Below are 14,128 nucleotides of genomic sequence, written 5' to 3'. Positions count from 1 at the left end.
AAGGGACAAGTAAAGATAGGTGAAGGTAACAGGATACATGCATGAGCCCACAATCAGTGCTAAGACAAAATGTATTAGAATGAATTTGAATATTTAATCATCCTGGAGTTACCAACACAGTACACACTGCACACAGAGTTAAATTAGTAGTTGATTGTGGCGTTGATCGTGTCATTGCAGCAGTAGATATCAGCAGAGTCAGTTCATCCTCTCTGTTGTGAGGGAATATAGACTGATTAAAGAGACAGAAAGAATTTGTTGGAAGTTATTGGGTTTAGAGAAGCCTCTGGGGTGGACACTGCGTCCAGTGTGTGTTTCTGGCAGACTGATATTAGAGCACAGTGTCAACATCAGTTTGCCAGTGTCCATTTTTTTTCTTAACTTTGTTCCTATTTGAGTTGCAGGTCTGGTGATATTCTGCATTTTTCACACTGTCAACAAATCCCATGAAATCACCAACATCGTGCCCTTTGTTGGAGCCCTGGCCCTTCACTGTGTGTGTGTGTGTGTGTGTGTGTGTGTGTGTGTTTGCATTTCAAAGGGCATCTAGTCTGTGTTTACATATCACAACATGCAGGAGACTCAGCCTGCAGCAATATTTATCCTCTACCTGTATGTCACTAAAAATAGTATGAATAAACCAAATTTCCTCAACTTCAAGTTCAACTGTTCAAAGAAGCAGACATAGAAATAAAAAATAACATTAACGAGAATATATTAATGAGATTTATTAAATACAATGTTAAGAGAATTTGGAATATTTTGTTAGAAATGCAGCAGATGGACGTCAGATTAATGTCTGCACAGACAGAAATACTGTAAAAACACAAAGCAGCATGAAAAAGCTGCAGTTTAGACTGAAGAAATAGAAATCCATTTATTTTAGAGTAATGTAGGGAACTATAAATACAGAAAAAAGGATAAATCAGCAAAGTTAAAACTAGAACAAAATGAAAGATCTGAGGAAAACCAGATTTGGTAAACGGGGCAGGAGTGTTTGTATTTCAAAGTGCAGCATGTGGTGTGTGCACGTCTGTGTGTGTACAGTCAGGGAAGAGGACTTGTCTGTCTGTCTGTCAGCAAAAACACAATGAAGGTTAGAAAAATCTGGCTGCCATTAATGCTGATACAGGTTTTTTAGGCCCCGTGCTTTAAAAGACTGAAGGCTTCACATCCATCCATCCATCATCTGTACCCCCTTATTCCTAACCAGGGTCTCAGGGATCTGCTGGAGCCTATCCCAGCTCTCTCTGGGTGAAAGGCAGGGGTCCACCCTGGACAGGTCAGGCTTCACATTAATATTAATATTAACTTAGGTTTAGGCTAAAAGAATAACTCAAAATGTCATTTTTCATTCAAAAACATCACTGCACTTTCAGAAAGGAAATGAATAAGCTCATTTTATGAAATGTTGAACTGCTTCTTAAATGTTAGTTTAGGGGCAGGGAATGTGTAATGTCCTCCCGAGTAGCAAAAATAACGTAGACGCATTTTAACTTTGTTGGACTGTGCAAAAGTGAAGCCAAAATATCACAAATATGCAGACTGCATGTTGCACTTGACATATTCTGCAACCAAATTCTGCACAATAGAGCTGCCAGTCAAAGCTGTCAGTCAGCTGAATGATCACCACTTGTTCACAAATCAGTGTGAGAATATCGACCTAAGCTGATGTAGATCACATACAGGAAAAGTTTTTTTGATTTGTACTTTTTAGTTTGGCTCATTTCCCATCTGCTAACACTGGGGGGGGGTTTATGATCTGCAACCAGTTACCAGGGGGCGATCGACTTAGGTGGCTTCACTTCCTGGGGAACTGTGATGTCTGTCGTCTTTGTTTACACACTGTGATATAAAATATGTGACTATGTGTGTGTGTGTGTGTGTCTATGTGTGTGAGTGTTTGTGGGAAAATCGCAGTATTTTCTGTGTAGTACAGCTATTTATGCGTTTCTCTGTTTTTATCGTGTAAATACAAAAATAGCCGCACAGAGAGAGATATACTGTACAAACATAGAGAGCAACTTCATAACATGTTTGTTGGCCCACATTGTGGCCCAGTAACCTACAGCTGATATCAGACTGCTCACATTACACACACACACACACACACACACACACACACACAGGCTGGATCATATATCCTCATCCTGAGTCTGCACAGGAGTGAACATCTGCAAGTTACGTTTCATTTGGAAACTTCAGTGACACCAAACATTACCTGTACTGTGACTGCACATTATATCATTTGCATTTTATTTTCATGAACATAAGCATCTGTAAACCTGCTGCAGCTGCTGTAAACATCCCCACTAGCTTTTTTCACAGCAGGTGTTACTGTAACTCAAACTGGGGAGACATTACACACTTTTAGCAACCATTAAGAAATGGCTGTTGACAGAGCAAAATTAAACTGCTGGATTTCTGAATGGAGTCTGGTGATTTTTGCTCTGTTATCCAAATTTGATTCATATTACATTCTCCATGTAAGGGAAGTATTATTTCACTGGGCTGCTGTCAGTGTGAAGGGACCCAACAGTGATTTCTATACCTGATCCTTGTGTCCCGCATTAACCTGCAGTGTAAACATAAATAAAACTTAACGTTTTATTTCAGTAAAAGGGAAAGTTTTCTTATTTCTGACATGTAAACAGAACACAATGGAAGAAAACACAATTTTAGTACAAAGCAGCAGAAAGCACAGCAAAAATAAAACTTTACCCTACAAACAAAGCTGGGTAAATGTCACCGATCAAAGGTTTAAATGCATAGACACACACACACACACACAAACAACCGTGTCCTGCCACCTGATTGGCTGTGACATGTGAGCCCAGGAGGCCCAGCAGACACTCCCACAGGCAGGTGAAGGAGCAGAGGGCCAGGCTGCAGGGCCAGTTCAGCTCTCAGTGCTCACGGCAGCCGACAGAGCGGGACAACAGCCGGACCCTGGGAACAAACTGTCGAGCGTGATGACAGAACAGTGTGTGAACCAGCAGACGTCTCAGGAGGATGCCAGGAAGTGTCACAGAGGAACTGCAAAGCACGAAGACCGGGACTATAAGTGAGTCTGCCAAACAGATGAAGTCTAGATTATATGTACAGTTTATAGCAGTCTGAGTAACAGTAATGTTTTTTATCTTTAGGTATGAGTTGTAATAGTTTTAATGGCAGTATTAAACACATCTATCATTTATCAAACAACAATACAAAAGGTTTTTTATTTCCAGCTTGGTAAATGGGAGAATTTGTGCAGTAATTCATGGTAAGTTGGTTATATTAACACAAACAGCCTGTCACAATGTCACCTTCGGTTTTTATCAGTACTTGTTAGTTGCACCTAGAACCAAACTGATAATTCAGCTAATTTTAGTTTATCAAAGTTAATATTCATTTATCTGTTTCTATAGTAAGTTAACCAGTAGAGGAACAGTCAACATACTCTTACCCAAATGTCAAAGATATTTATTACTATTGTTGTTAGTCTTATTTGCTCTCTAAGGGAACATTGGTCAATATTAAACACAAATGCTAACATTAGCCTGTAGCTGTGCTGTTTCAAGTAGGTGCCAAAGAAAACCATAAGCACAAGGACAGCAGAGCACTAAACAAACTGACAGCTGTAGACCAAGCCACCCATTGAAATGCAGCATCAGCAGATTTTTCACTTTAGCTTCATAACTTCCAAAACTCCTAAACTTCACCTATATTTTACTTGTGGACATACACAATGTTTGTCCTTTCATCCCACTGAGTGGAGATGTATGGAGAAAGAAAAAGGTCTTCTGGACGGTAAATTCATTTACTAAGACAAAAGTTGTCGATGTTCATTAAGTTGGCTTGTCTGTCTGAACATCTGTCTCAGTGCAAAGAAAGAGAAGTGTAGTAAATATTCAACTATATGTCGACTGACTAGTAATAAGTCATTGCTTTGTAGTGGCCCAGTAAAAAGCTGCATGGAAACACAACATATAGTGAAACTATAAAGGCCTTCAAACTACATTTTAAACTACTACATCTGGTTACTTTTCAGTTTTTCTGTAATCTGATCAAAACTAATTCCAAATGAATTGAACTTCCTTGAGAGTCAGATATATCATTGCACTTGACGTCACACAGAATCAGTCTACATGCAGCTCCAGCACGTTGCAAAGAAGCTGCAGTGAAATGAACGAGTGCTTATCCTCCTCTTCATCCTCCCTGCAGCTGCTAAAACAAGAAGGTATGTGGGAGAGAGCTGGGCAGGGAAACTAACGGCAGTTTTCCTCATGTGCAGCTCAGATGTAGACAACGTGGCGGAGGACTGCCAGAGATATGGGAGGACGGTCAGTGATGCTCTGCAGGCCACTGATCAGGAGCTACAGGAGCTTTTAGGGAGGAGGAAACCAGCGTTAGTCCGGTAAACACCTTCATTTATCTCTTTCAAAATAGATGGACACGGAGGGACTCTGTGTGTTAGAAGAGCTTAGTTTAAATTTAAAGAGGTTAATGCTGAGACCTGGCACTTTAAAATTGTTATTTCAAAACAAATGAACTTCCTGTTTGTACAACTAATCAGGATTCTCTGCCATTTGTAAGTTTTCTACTCTCCTTATATTTTGGTATCATTTAATGTTATTTGGCTTTTTTCACGGGGAGTGTTTTAAGCTGCTGCAAAGAAATTGCACTAGTTGGGAAAAATGAAGTTGTATTGATTGAAATATTGATTTATTGAGTGAATGTGGTAAAACAAACACAGTGGTTGAAAAATTTTAACTGTCCAGATACTGTCCTGTAATTTCATTTCTGGTTCCACAAATTGATTAACAGCTGTAAATGTTTCTTAAACCCATGAATATTTGCTGCCATTAAAGGATGAACACTTTTCATATGCTGCTATCACTGTTTTAATGTGGCCCCATCTGTCAACCCTATGTATTGAACCACACATGGTGACATATAGACAGACATGTGTGTATCAGTGCTGCTAATTTGGCCCTGACTGCATTGATTCATTGTGTCTGCAGGTCAAAGACCTTCGACCACACGCTGCTGACTCAGGTCAGAACAGACTCTGTCTGTAAGATAGAGAAGAAGTCTCACTACAGCCAGGTGAGCGTTCCTTACCTCAACTCATTTATGTTAGTGCATCTATAAACACAACATGGAAATCAACAGTAATATCACATTTAATTTGTGTTAGTGCCCCCCCCCCCAGCACCGTGTTCTTATTAATGATCTACTAAAAGTCCTCAGCGCTGAGGGCGGTAGAGTCTGTGCTCCTGTTTTTTATTTGTTTGCTTTTTATTTGATGTTGCATCATCACAAACACTCAGTTTTATAGGAACCTCGTGTCTCAAACTCAGTCAGTCCAATCAGGCAGTTGTGCAGTAAATCGTTCATGTTTATATGATAGTTCAGTCCAAATAAAACCCACATCTGCCAAGTGGAACTGTTCTGAAATATTATTAACATTCACATTGTGCATGCATTTCCTGTGCATAAACAAACATCATTTAATATTAACATCTGTGTGAGCTTGTTACTGCATTATAACTGTGTGTGTGTGTGTGTGTGTGTGTTTGTGTGTGTGTGTGTGTTTCAGCTTTCCAAGGGCAACTGCCAGTACCATAAAATATTTAAGGAGATCAGCAAAGAAGAACAACTGAAACAGAGTAATGACACAACTCTCCAGTCCACCTTAAATACTGAATGAGGGATTTGATAGTCAAAGATCTGATGCCTGTGAGCAGTTTGTTCAAGCCTAGACCACCTTTTAATGCTTATAAAAGTCAGCAAGTAAACAGTAAACATGAAAGAGCAAAGCAAATTAAAATATGTGAAATTTAAATCTCCTCACTGACATGTTTCCTTCTTCATGTTGGAGTTTACTAAAAGTTTAACTAAGTGTTTTGCCATAATCTGATGTTGTTTACCTGTTTGTTAGGCTACACCTGCGCCCTGCAGAAAGACATCCTCTACCAGGGTCGGATGTTTGTCTCAGACCACTGGATCTGCTTCCACTCCAAAGTATTTGGCAAAGACACAAAGGTACTTTAAGTAGTTTACGGTGTAGTTACTTTACTGTAGTACTGTGGTGTTTAGCTGAGTTATATGACTTCTCTGTGGTAAATACAGTGAGCTGCCAACAGCAGCTTTGATTTCATGAGAGATTCAAATGATTAATATCTTTGGAGGTAGTCACAGGAAGAGATAAAGACAACGAGCTACAACGAGGGGAAAACATTTAAAGTTCAATTTTTAATTTGGCTCATGACCTATACTACAACCAGCCACCAGGGGGGGATAGACTAATGGGAGCTTGTGGGATTAACACAAAAACACAGAACATGTAATATAAACACCAGTACCTGCCAGACTGGCCTCTATCCAGCCAGGTTAACACAGGTACTTCAAGAAATCTCTATGGACGGGCCAGGACAGCTCTCTCAGGTCTCTACCTGAATCCTTTTGTTAAAGAGGTCTAAAGGCTGAGTGACTGATACTGAACCAACAGAGAGTCACCTAATCCCTGCAGGGCTGAACTGTTCATCCTGCTGTTTGTTCGTCCCAGATCGTCATCCCGGTGGTGTCCGTCACTCACATCAAGAAGACCAAGACTGCCATCCTGGTGCCAAACGCTCTGGTGGTCGCCACTGCCAACGACAGGGTGAGAAGGATTTTAAATTTAGGCACAAATGGACTGACAAGTCGTCTGTTCGAGAGGGGGAACAATAAACTGTGACCCTGTTAAGAGACCTGCCCACTCAGCATCACCAGCCTCAAACCGCTGCCACTAAAAATCCTGAGGTTTTTCTGGGTTTTGTTGCAGTATGTGTTCGTGTCCTTCCTGTCCAGAGACAACACCTACAAGTTCCTGATGTCCGTCTGTCTTCATCTGGAGGTGGGACAGATGTGGAAAACATCATTTGTGTTTCTACCTTCTTCAGTCTGTGACTTAAACTGACACCATTAAGGTTTAATTCCCCTAAATTCTAAACTTTCTTCTAAATTCTTTTAATTCCACACCAACAATTAAGTCTTATCATTTTACTATTTGTGGCTCTGACCTTGAGTCCAAAGTTTGTCATGAAACAAACACGTGAAACAAAACTTCAGGATATTTTGAGACAGAAGCGTCTGACTGTTTAAGTCTGTGCAGGAGAAGAGTCCATGGAGCAGCCCCATCCCGTCTTCTGCTGAGAGCAGCTTCAGAGGTCAGAGGTCACCGCTGTCACCTGCCTTTCCTCTGGTAGGTTACACACACATGCGCACCAGACACCACAGACGCTTAATTACTGACAGACATTAAACACACTGAGAAAATCCAGTGATGGTGAAAAAAAGAGTTTCTGGCCGACGACCTTTGACCTTCAGCATCATTATTTTGTATGACATGTCAACATCATGTGCCCTCTGTGATGCAATACTGTTTGTTTCTGTCACAACACATGTTTCACGCACAGGCTCAGCTGGGTTATGTATTATTTGTAGCAGACCACCACTGGTTCTAGGTTCCAGCTGTGGCTGCTCAGGCACACATCTGTATTACTGTTATTGTGGTGCACTGGAAACACATTTGTTATACCCCGACAGCTTAAATTCTCACCCTTCTCTGGACCTTCCTGGTTTCTGGCGCCCCTCTTGAGTAACATACCGATGTGCACATTTGTGCAGAGTTTTCCAGGGGACTTCAGTGATCTGGACGGAGCAGTGAGACACCGGAGGCAGGAGATGGAGGAAAGCAGCAGCTCTGACTCCCAGACCCCTGACTATGAAAAGATAGCAGGTACAGGACAAGCATCAAAGCTAATGCCAAATGCATCATTTCCCCTCTTCATAATATGGAGTCTACTTCTGCAGTGTTTCCCTCTCGTCTCTTGACACTTCCTCCTCCGCTTGTGTTTATTTGATGGAACATGTGACTAGATCCTCGTCGTCTGTTGTATTTATTCAGCGGCCTGTGCACACCTGAGGGTAACGTGGGACAGAAGGATGTGGTGTAAAAACAGTAGATTTCATTTATCAGCTGATCCTTCTGGGTCATTGTAGTTTCTAACTCCTCCTGTTCTCACGGCTTCACCTGCTTTCTGCTTCTTCTACCCTGCAGACTTCCCTGTTCCTCCGTTCCTGGATGTGTTGAAGCACGCGGACAACGCGGCGCCTGCTGCACGTCCAGACCACCAGCACAAAGCGAAGAAGGAGCATCGGAGCCAGCAGAGCTCAGACACAAAGCAGTGCGACACACACCGAGCCGGTAAAACGAGGCTTTAGTCTGTGGAACCGAACCGAACCTTCAAGTAAAGAAAACAGAGTCATGTGACTTTTTAAATCTAACACTGGTGTTAGCTGTCCCATGTTTCCTGATCTTATGGTGCAGGTAACATGCTGAATGTGCAGTCTACATGTTTTTATAACCCCTTTAACTTCATCCATGATGGGACTGTGGTTTTATTTTTCATAACGACCATGTAAACGTTTTGAATGGACTAACAACTAGCTATAGTTAAAGTATTTTCCATATTTAACTAACAACAATACAAAGTTATCTGTTCCCCAGGAAGCATCTGTTTAACAAGCTGAATATTTAATATATTTTGTTTGTGTCCAGGCTCTGATGTGATGATTGACAGCAGAACAGTGAAACCTGCATCTCTCAACACTCTGCTGTTCATCTACCTGTTTCTGTGAGTCCACTTCATTCATTCATTCATTCATTCATTCATTCATTCATTCATTCATTCATTCATTCATTCATTCATTCATTCATTCATTCATTCATTCATTCATTCATTCATTCATTCATTCATTCATTCATTCATTCATTCATTCATTCATTCATTCATTCATCCATCTATCCATTCATTCATTCATTTATCTATTCATTCATCCATTTATTCATCCATCCATCCATCCACTCATTCATTCATTCATTTATCCATCCATCCACCCACTCATTCATTTATCCATTTATTATACTCACTCATATTTATTTTAATTTTGTTTCATCTTAGATTTATAAATATGTTCACTTGTTCATCTGTTGCCTAACTTTGTAGTCATTCATTCATGTGTTCACCAAGTCATCCATTACTGCACATTCAGTCCAAATTGATCCAGTTCTTCACTTATTAATCTAATCCCATGTTCATTAACTCTCCATTCCTTTATTTATTTAAGCTTTTAGGTGTAACCCAACAACTGCTGCCAGTCACTCCTCAGCACTTCTTCCTTCACTGATTGATTGATTGATTGATTGATTGACAGGCTGATTATGTGTGTGTTTTTCCAGAGTGTGTGTCCTGATCGTGTCTTCCTGTTACCTGGCGTTTAAGATCGTCTCGTTGGAGCAGCGACTGACGACACTTGGCTCCGTCACTGAGTTCACACACCAGGAGTGAGTTCAGTCCTAACCCTAAATTCAGGAAGCCTGACAGGCGAAACAGAATCCTGCAGTTAGACAGTGTCAAACAAACTGATTTGCAAAAGATGGAGGAACATCATTATTGAAGTTTACCCACCTGCTGAAACAGCTTTTCTTTTTAAACAGTCAGAACTTTGGGTGATGAGAGATAAAGTGTTAACATTAAGATAAATTATTCACATGCAGCAGCAGGAAGAGCAGGAACATGATAACAAGGAGCTGGAGTCACGTCAACACCTGCTGTCTCATGTTTAGTCTATTTCAGACTACATTCACAAACAGACAGAACCTGCTAAAGGCAGGAATCAAAGTTGTTAATGTGAGAACAGAGAAATGTTCCCAACCTGCTGCTGCTCTGAACCACAGCGACACCAGCAGCTCAGCATCCGACCCCGGAGGTCACCTGACTCACTCTGGTTGAACCTTTGAACCTTTTCCGAGACGTAATTAAGAATTTATCTCCTGCATTGTGTGGTTTCCCAGAAACAACTTTCTGCGGGACGGTGCCGACACGAACATGGAGCTTTTCTCTGAACTGCTGAGCATCAACCTGATGAAGCTGGAGAAGGTCAGTCTGTGTTTGTATTTAAGTAAATAAAGTAAAGTTCAGGGTGTGTTTTCTATGATCAGCCTGTGGAACCACACAACAGGAGAACGTCAGGACACGTTCCCAATGAGCTCAGTGTAACCAGACGCCGTTAATCAAACATTTATGGTCACTGATCAGGTTTCCCATCAGCCTGTTCTGTCTGTCTGCTTAACGTTAACATATTGGCCAATAAACACATGCATGACAGATACTTCATTAATGTACACATAAGCATGACACCATGCAGTATTTAGTTTACAGGTCAGTAAGACACACTTTGTGTTCTTCCAGGTGCAGAAGAACCTGCAGAGGCTGCTGGATGAAGCTGCCTGAACTAACCAGCAGGTTTGGAGGAAGGTTCTGTACAAAGTCCTGTAAATATCCTGTAAATACACAGACTGTTAGAGCCTGCCTGAAGATACGCACAGTCAAAATACTGATGGGACGCCTGTTTCATCTTAACTACAGTAGTACTACAGTACTGCTACACTAGTACTGCATCTGGGTAATTCCATGTGATGAGTTTCATAATTTTCTCTCTGTGGGGAGAGATCAGATCAGGGCTCTGTGGGGGTCAGACCATCTGCTGCAGGACTCCTGGTTCTTCTTGTCTCTGAAAATAGTTCCTCATGAACTCCAGTGGGTTCTTTACGGGCTTGTTGTCCTGCACAGTGAATCAGTCTGACACCTGATGGCGCCTTTGTCATAACATGCACTTTATGGTTCCTTGCATGTGCTGGAATCTGCCAGTGTAGTTTGCCCTGACAGGGATTTTCACATTTACATGAACATGAGCTACAGAGTCCAGGTCCTTGTCCAGCATGTTTTCAGCTCCACTGTGAGAACTGCAGTCCCTTATTTTCTGTCACCCTGACCAACATCTTTTATTTCCCCCCCTGCACTGTTTTAGATGTGGATTATATTTAGCACAGTCCACATTTAGTTTGCAGGAACTGCAGAACCAGAGCAGGAAAACAGAGGAAACTGTAAACAAACATGGAAAAAATAAAATGTGTATCCAATCATCATATTTTTTACCCCAGACAGTAAACAGAGCAGTTTTTTTTTTAAAGGTACAGTAAAGTTACACAGACTAATGTCGTCCATGCTACGACCACCGGATGGCGTCAAAGGAAGGAACCTTTCAAATCTTACTGTATTTATCAATCCCTGTGTGGGAACGTCACACACATACAGCACATTGATGCAGTGGACTGTTACACAGACATGAGTCACTGTGGTTCTGTAAATAAAAATTAGACACAAAGGGTCTGAACACACACTTCATGATGTGGTTCCTCTGTTGGGGAATAAAAAAGGTGTTTTCAAAATAAAGTTTTGTTTTTGCTGTAAACTTTTATTTTTCCTTCTTCCTTTCTGTAGACGTCAGTACATTTACTATTCACTTATTGTTTACTAGTCATTTAGTTACAGATTCAATGTTTTCAGCAGTTTCTGGCTTGAACCTTATGAATAACAAAAGTCTTGGTTATAAGTGGGAACCTTGACTGGAAAATGTTCTTTCTGAAGTCTCTAATGCAGACAAACAAACATTCCTGTTTGTTCTCAAATGTGGAAAAACACAAGTCTTCAGAGCTCCTTCACAACCAGTGTGCCAGATAAAGTCAGATGAGGTCCAGTGGTAAACATGAAGCAGCTGCTGGAAAAAACACTTCGCTCACTTGCTTCGTTTTTCCATCAAAGACAAGGGAACAGAAAAGCCTTAACAAGCTGCTCTTCTTTGAAAAGCCAGCTGTGTCTAATAGGCTCCTAATTACCGGTCGTCGATTGATTCGCTGCCAGAGACTCTTCTTGTAATCCTATCCAAGCCCCATGATGCACTGGGGGGGGGGGGCTGTTTCCAAGGCGACCCATGGTCAACAAACATGGCTGCTGCTGCTGCTGCTGCAGGGAGCTCTCAGCAACATGAGTGAGTAGATTTTCTCATGATTAAACTCATTTGAAACCAATTCAGACTGACGGAACGAGGCATGTGCTGTTTTCTTTTTGGTGCGATTCAATTACAGTTTGAATCTGAGTTGAATCTTTGCACACAAAGCCTGAATGAACGTGAACTAAAACAACCACAGGTTCTTCAAAATGATGAATGTTGTGGCTTTAATGCAGGAATAATAATATTGAGATCAGAACAGGGCAGGTACTTTACACTATCATCACTGTTTCAGAATAATTCCTCACAGTAAATACAGTAACTGGAAAACAGGCACTAAACCTTTTCCAAGGGTGACTCTTAGATTTTACACTTTCAGCTTTACGTCTGTTTATGCACAACATGAACTATTTTCTAATGAGCCAACTGCAGAACAACAGGATGAACATGAAGCAGAAAAACACCAGGCTTACTTTAGTTCAGAGGTTCAGAGACTGAACGTGGATGGTCCAGAACTGGTCCAGAACTGGCTCAGAGACATGCAAACAGTCCAGGCCCAGCAACAAATACAGGGGAGCAGGTAAAAGACCAGTGCAGAGGCAGGCAGGGTCCAAAATCCCAGGAGAGTCCATGTGGAAACATGGAGGACTAAGAGAAGAAAGGAGGACAGGAAAATACAGAGCAGAGACAGGACCAGGACCAGGACTATGGGATCAGCCACAGTATCTCATTATTAATCCTTGACAGCAGGAAGGGTCATTATGTTGTTGCTAACCAGGTTAGTTCTTGATTTTTCAGGCTGACAAAGGTATTTGAATGTATTTGACATTTGTTGGAGCTTGATCACATCACATTTGGAAACAGACCCAAACTGGAACCAAATCCACCGGTAGAGTAAAGAAAGGTCCTTCTCATTTTCACTCCGAGGCAATCCTGCTCTCACATCCCATCGTTCTCAGTGCGGCATCCCATGATCCCCAGGCTGTACGTGATGCCATGGAAGCAGGACATGAAGAACCAGAGGCTCCTGATGAAGGTAGATACCAGAGCAGAACACGAACACACCTGAGACCTACCTGTTCGTTCAGGTTCACCGTCTGTGTGTGTGTGTGTGTGTGTGTGTGTCTCAGAATGCAGCTCTGGCAGGGATCCCTGTGGTTCCTCTGGAAGAGTCGTTGTGGTTCTGTGGTCGGGAGCGTCTCTGCCACAGCCAGACCTCCACCCACTGCTCCACCTCTTCGTCCTCTGCTCCTCTCAGCCAGACGGGACTCACGGCTCATCGCTCCTCCCACCTCTCCAGGTAAGACACCTCAGAGATGCTGCATTCAGGTGCTTCAGGTAATTCAGGAATCAAAAATGTTTTTATGCTTTCAAATCATTTCTGATAGTGTGAATATGGTTTTTCTGTTTCCTGCAGGTACAACAGCTCAGTGGTTGCGACCAGGCGGCTCTACAGATCCTGATAAACCTGCCTGCTGTTCAGTCTAAGAACTTGCTGTGTCTTTCTAATATTGTTCATGTTCATATTATTCAGATGCACAACAGCTGAACACTTTGGTGCTGCTGACCTCTAGTGGCTGAACTCTGCTGCACTGATGGAGAAGTGCACACGTGCACGTTATGGAGGCTTTTCTTTTCTTCTTGGAGCACTGACTGGTCCTTTAGGAAAACCCCACATCTGAAACACCTAAAAAAAACCAACCACAAACACACACAGAAACTTCAATTTGAATTTTTAAAATGGGAAAAACCATCAGCTTCAAATCAGCTCGTGCTCTCTGCCTCAGTATAATGTTAATGAGAATCATGATACGTTGCTCTCAGTGCATTACTGAAATATAAAATTATGTTTCTTGCTTTGAAATACGAATAATCAGTGTTTAAATAATGAAATGACCAGTTTATTCATTATGACACTAACATCAAATGTTTGTAATAACTCAAGACTCCATATTAGATTAGAGATGTTGACACGTTGCCTGTAATTCACAAAATGTAATCCTAATTTTTAAGTTAAATAAACTGGTTAAACTGGTCTGACTGGTTCCTGTCACTCTACTCTTGTATTGTTTTATTTTTATTGTCCAGTGTTTGGCCTGAACATCAAGCACTTTGCCAGTGAAAGCAGCTGTTGTTTCTTATGCTAATGATGCTGCTGCGTGCACGCTCACAGCCACGCGCACGTGTCTCGGCCTCTGTATGAATGTCCCAGTATGTCACCAGCAGTGATGACAATTGCCTTTGT

At 41.6% G+C, this 14,128-nt stretch overlaps 2 protein-coding genes across 6 annotated transcripts; both read left to right on the top strand.

The window, feature by feature from the left end:
• Nucleotides 1-2,932: 2,932 nt before the first annotated feature.
• On the top strand, nucleotides 2,933-10,883 carry gramd2b (GRAM domain containing 2B). The gene is made up of 14 exons (XM_026321993.1): nucleotides 2,933-3,064; nucleotides 4,277-4,399; nucleotides 5,007-5,091; nucleotides 5,585-5,654; nucleotides 5,927-6,030; nucleotides 6,554-6,649; nucleotides 6,812-6,883; nucleotides 7,142-7,231; nucleotides 7,657-7,768; nucleotides 8,090-8,236; nucleotides 8,591-8,666; nucleotides 9,272-9,376; nucleotides 9,887-9,971; nucleotides 10,284-10,883. Exons 1-14 carry the CDS (start codon nucleotides 2,973-2,975, stop codon nucleotides 10,323-10,325), a joined length of 1,299 nt encoding a protein of 432 aa, XP_026177778.1. The 5' UTR covers nucleotides 2,933-2,972; the 3' UTR covers nucleotides 10,326-10,883.
• A 987-nt stretch (nucleotides 10,884-11,870) lies between these two features.
• On the top strand, nucleotides 11,871-13,733 carry LOC113139132 (testis-expressed protein 43-like). Of its 5 annotated transcripts, none has more exons than XM_026322133.1 (4): nucleotides 11,871-11,922; nucleotides 12,811-12,919; nucleotides 13,021-13,183; nucleotides 13,418-13,733. In XM_026322133.1, exons 1-4 carry the CDS (start codon nucleotides 11,879-11,881, stop codon nucleotides 13,462-13,464), a joined length of 363 nt encoding a protein of 120 aa, XP_026177918.1. In that variant the 5' UTR covers nucleotides 11,871-11,878; the 3' UTR covers nucleotides 13,465-13,733. The 5 variants fall into 5 exon arrangements, with proteins under 5 accessions (XP_026177918.1, XP_026177914.1, XP_026177916.1 ...); XM_026322129.1 differs by having other exon boundaries at nucleotides 13,301-13,733; XM_026322131.1 differs by having other exon boundaries at nucleotides 13,014-13,183.
• The last annotated feature ends 395 nt before the right edge of the window (nucleotides 13,734-14,128 follow it).

The sequence above is a fragment of the Mastacembelus armatus genome, chromosome 9 (assembly GCF_900324485.2).
Source record: "Mastacembelus armatus chromosome 9, fMasArm1.2, whole genome shotgun sequence".
Taxonomy (NCBI): Eukaryota; Metazoa; Chordata; class Actinopteri; order Synbranchiformes; family Mastacembelidae; genus Mastacembelus; species Mastacembelus armatus.
Note: the sequence above shows the minus strand (reverse complement) of the source record. Positions and strands in the feature narration are given on the sequence as shown.

Bases quoted from the DNA above. Each gene is read 5' to 3' on its own strand.
- gramd2b (XM_026321993.1), top strand. From the start codon at position 2,973: ATGACAGAACAGTGTGTGAACCAGCAGACGTCTCAGGAGGATGCCAGG. The intron at 6,031-6,553 runs GTACTTTAAGTA...TGTTCGTCCCAG, and splicing joins TATTTGGCAAAGACACAAAG to ATCGTCATCCCGGTGGTGTC. The intron at 7,769-8,089 runs GTACAGGACAAG...TCTACCCTGCAG, and splicing joins TGACTATGAAAAGATAGCAG to ACTTCCCTGTTCCTCCGTTC.
- LOC113139132 (XM_026322129.1), top strand. From the start codon at position 11,879: ATGGCTGCTGCTGCTGCTGCTGCAGGGAGCTCTCAGCAACATGA. The intron at 12,920-13,020 runs GTAGATACCAGA...CTCAGAATGCAG, and splicing joins ACCAGAGGCTCCTGATGAAG to CTCTGGCAGGGATCCCTGTG. The intron at 13,184-13,300 runs GTAAGACACCTC...TGTTTCCTGCAG, and splicing joins CGCTCCTCCCACCTCTCCAG to GTACAACAGCTCAGTGGTTG.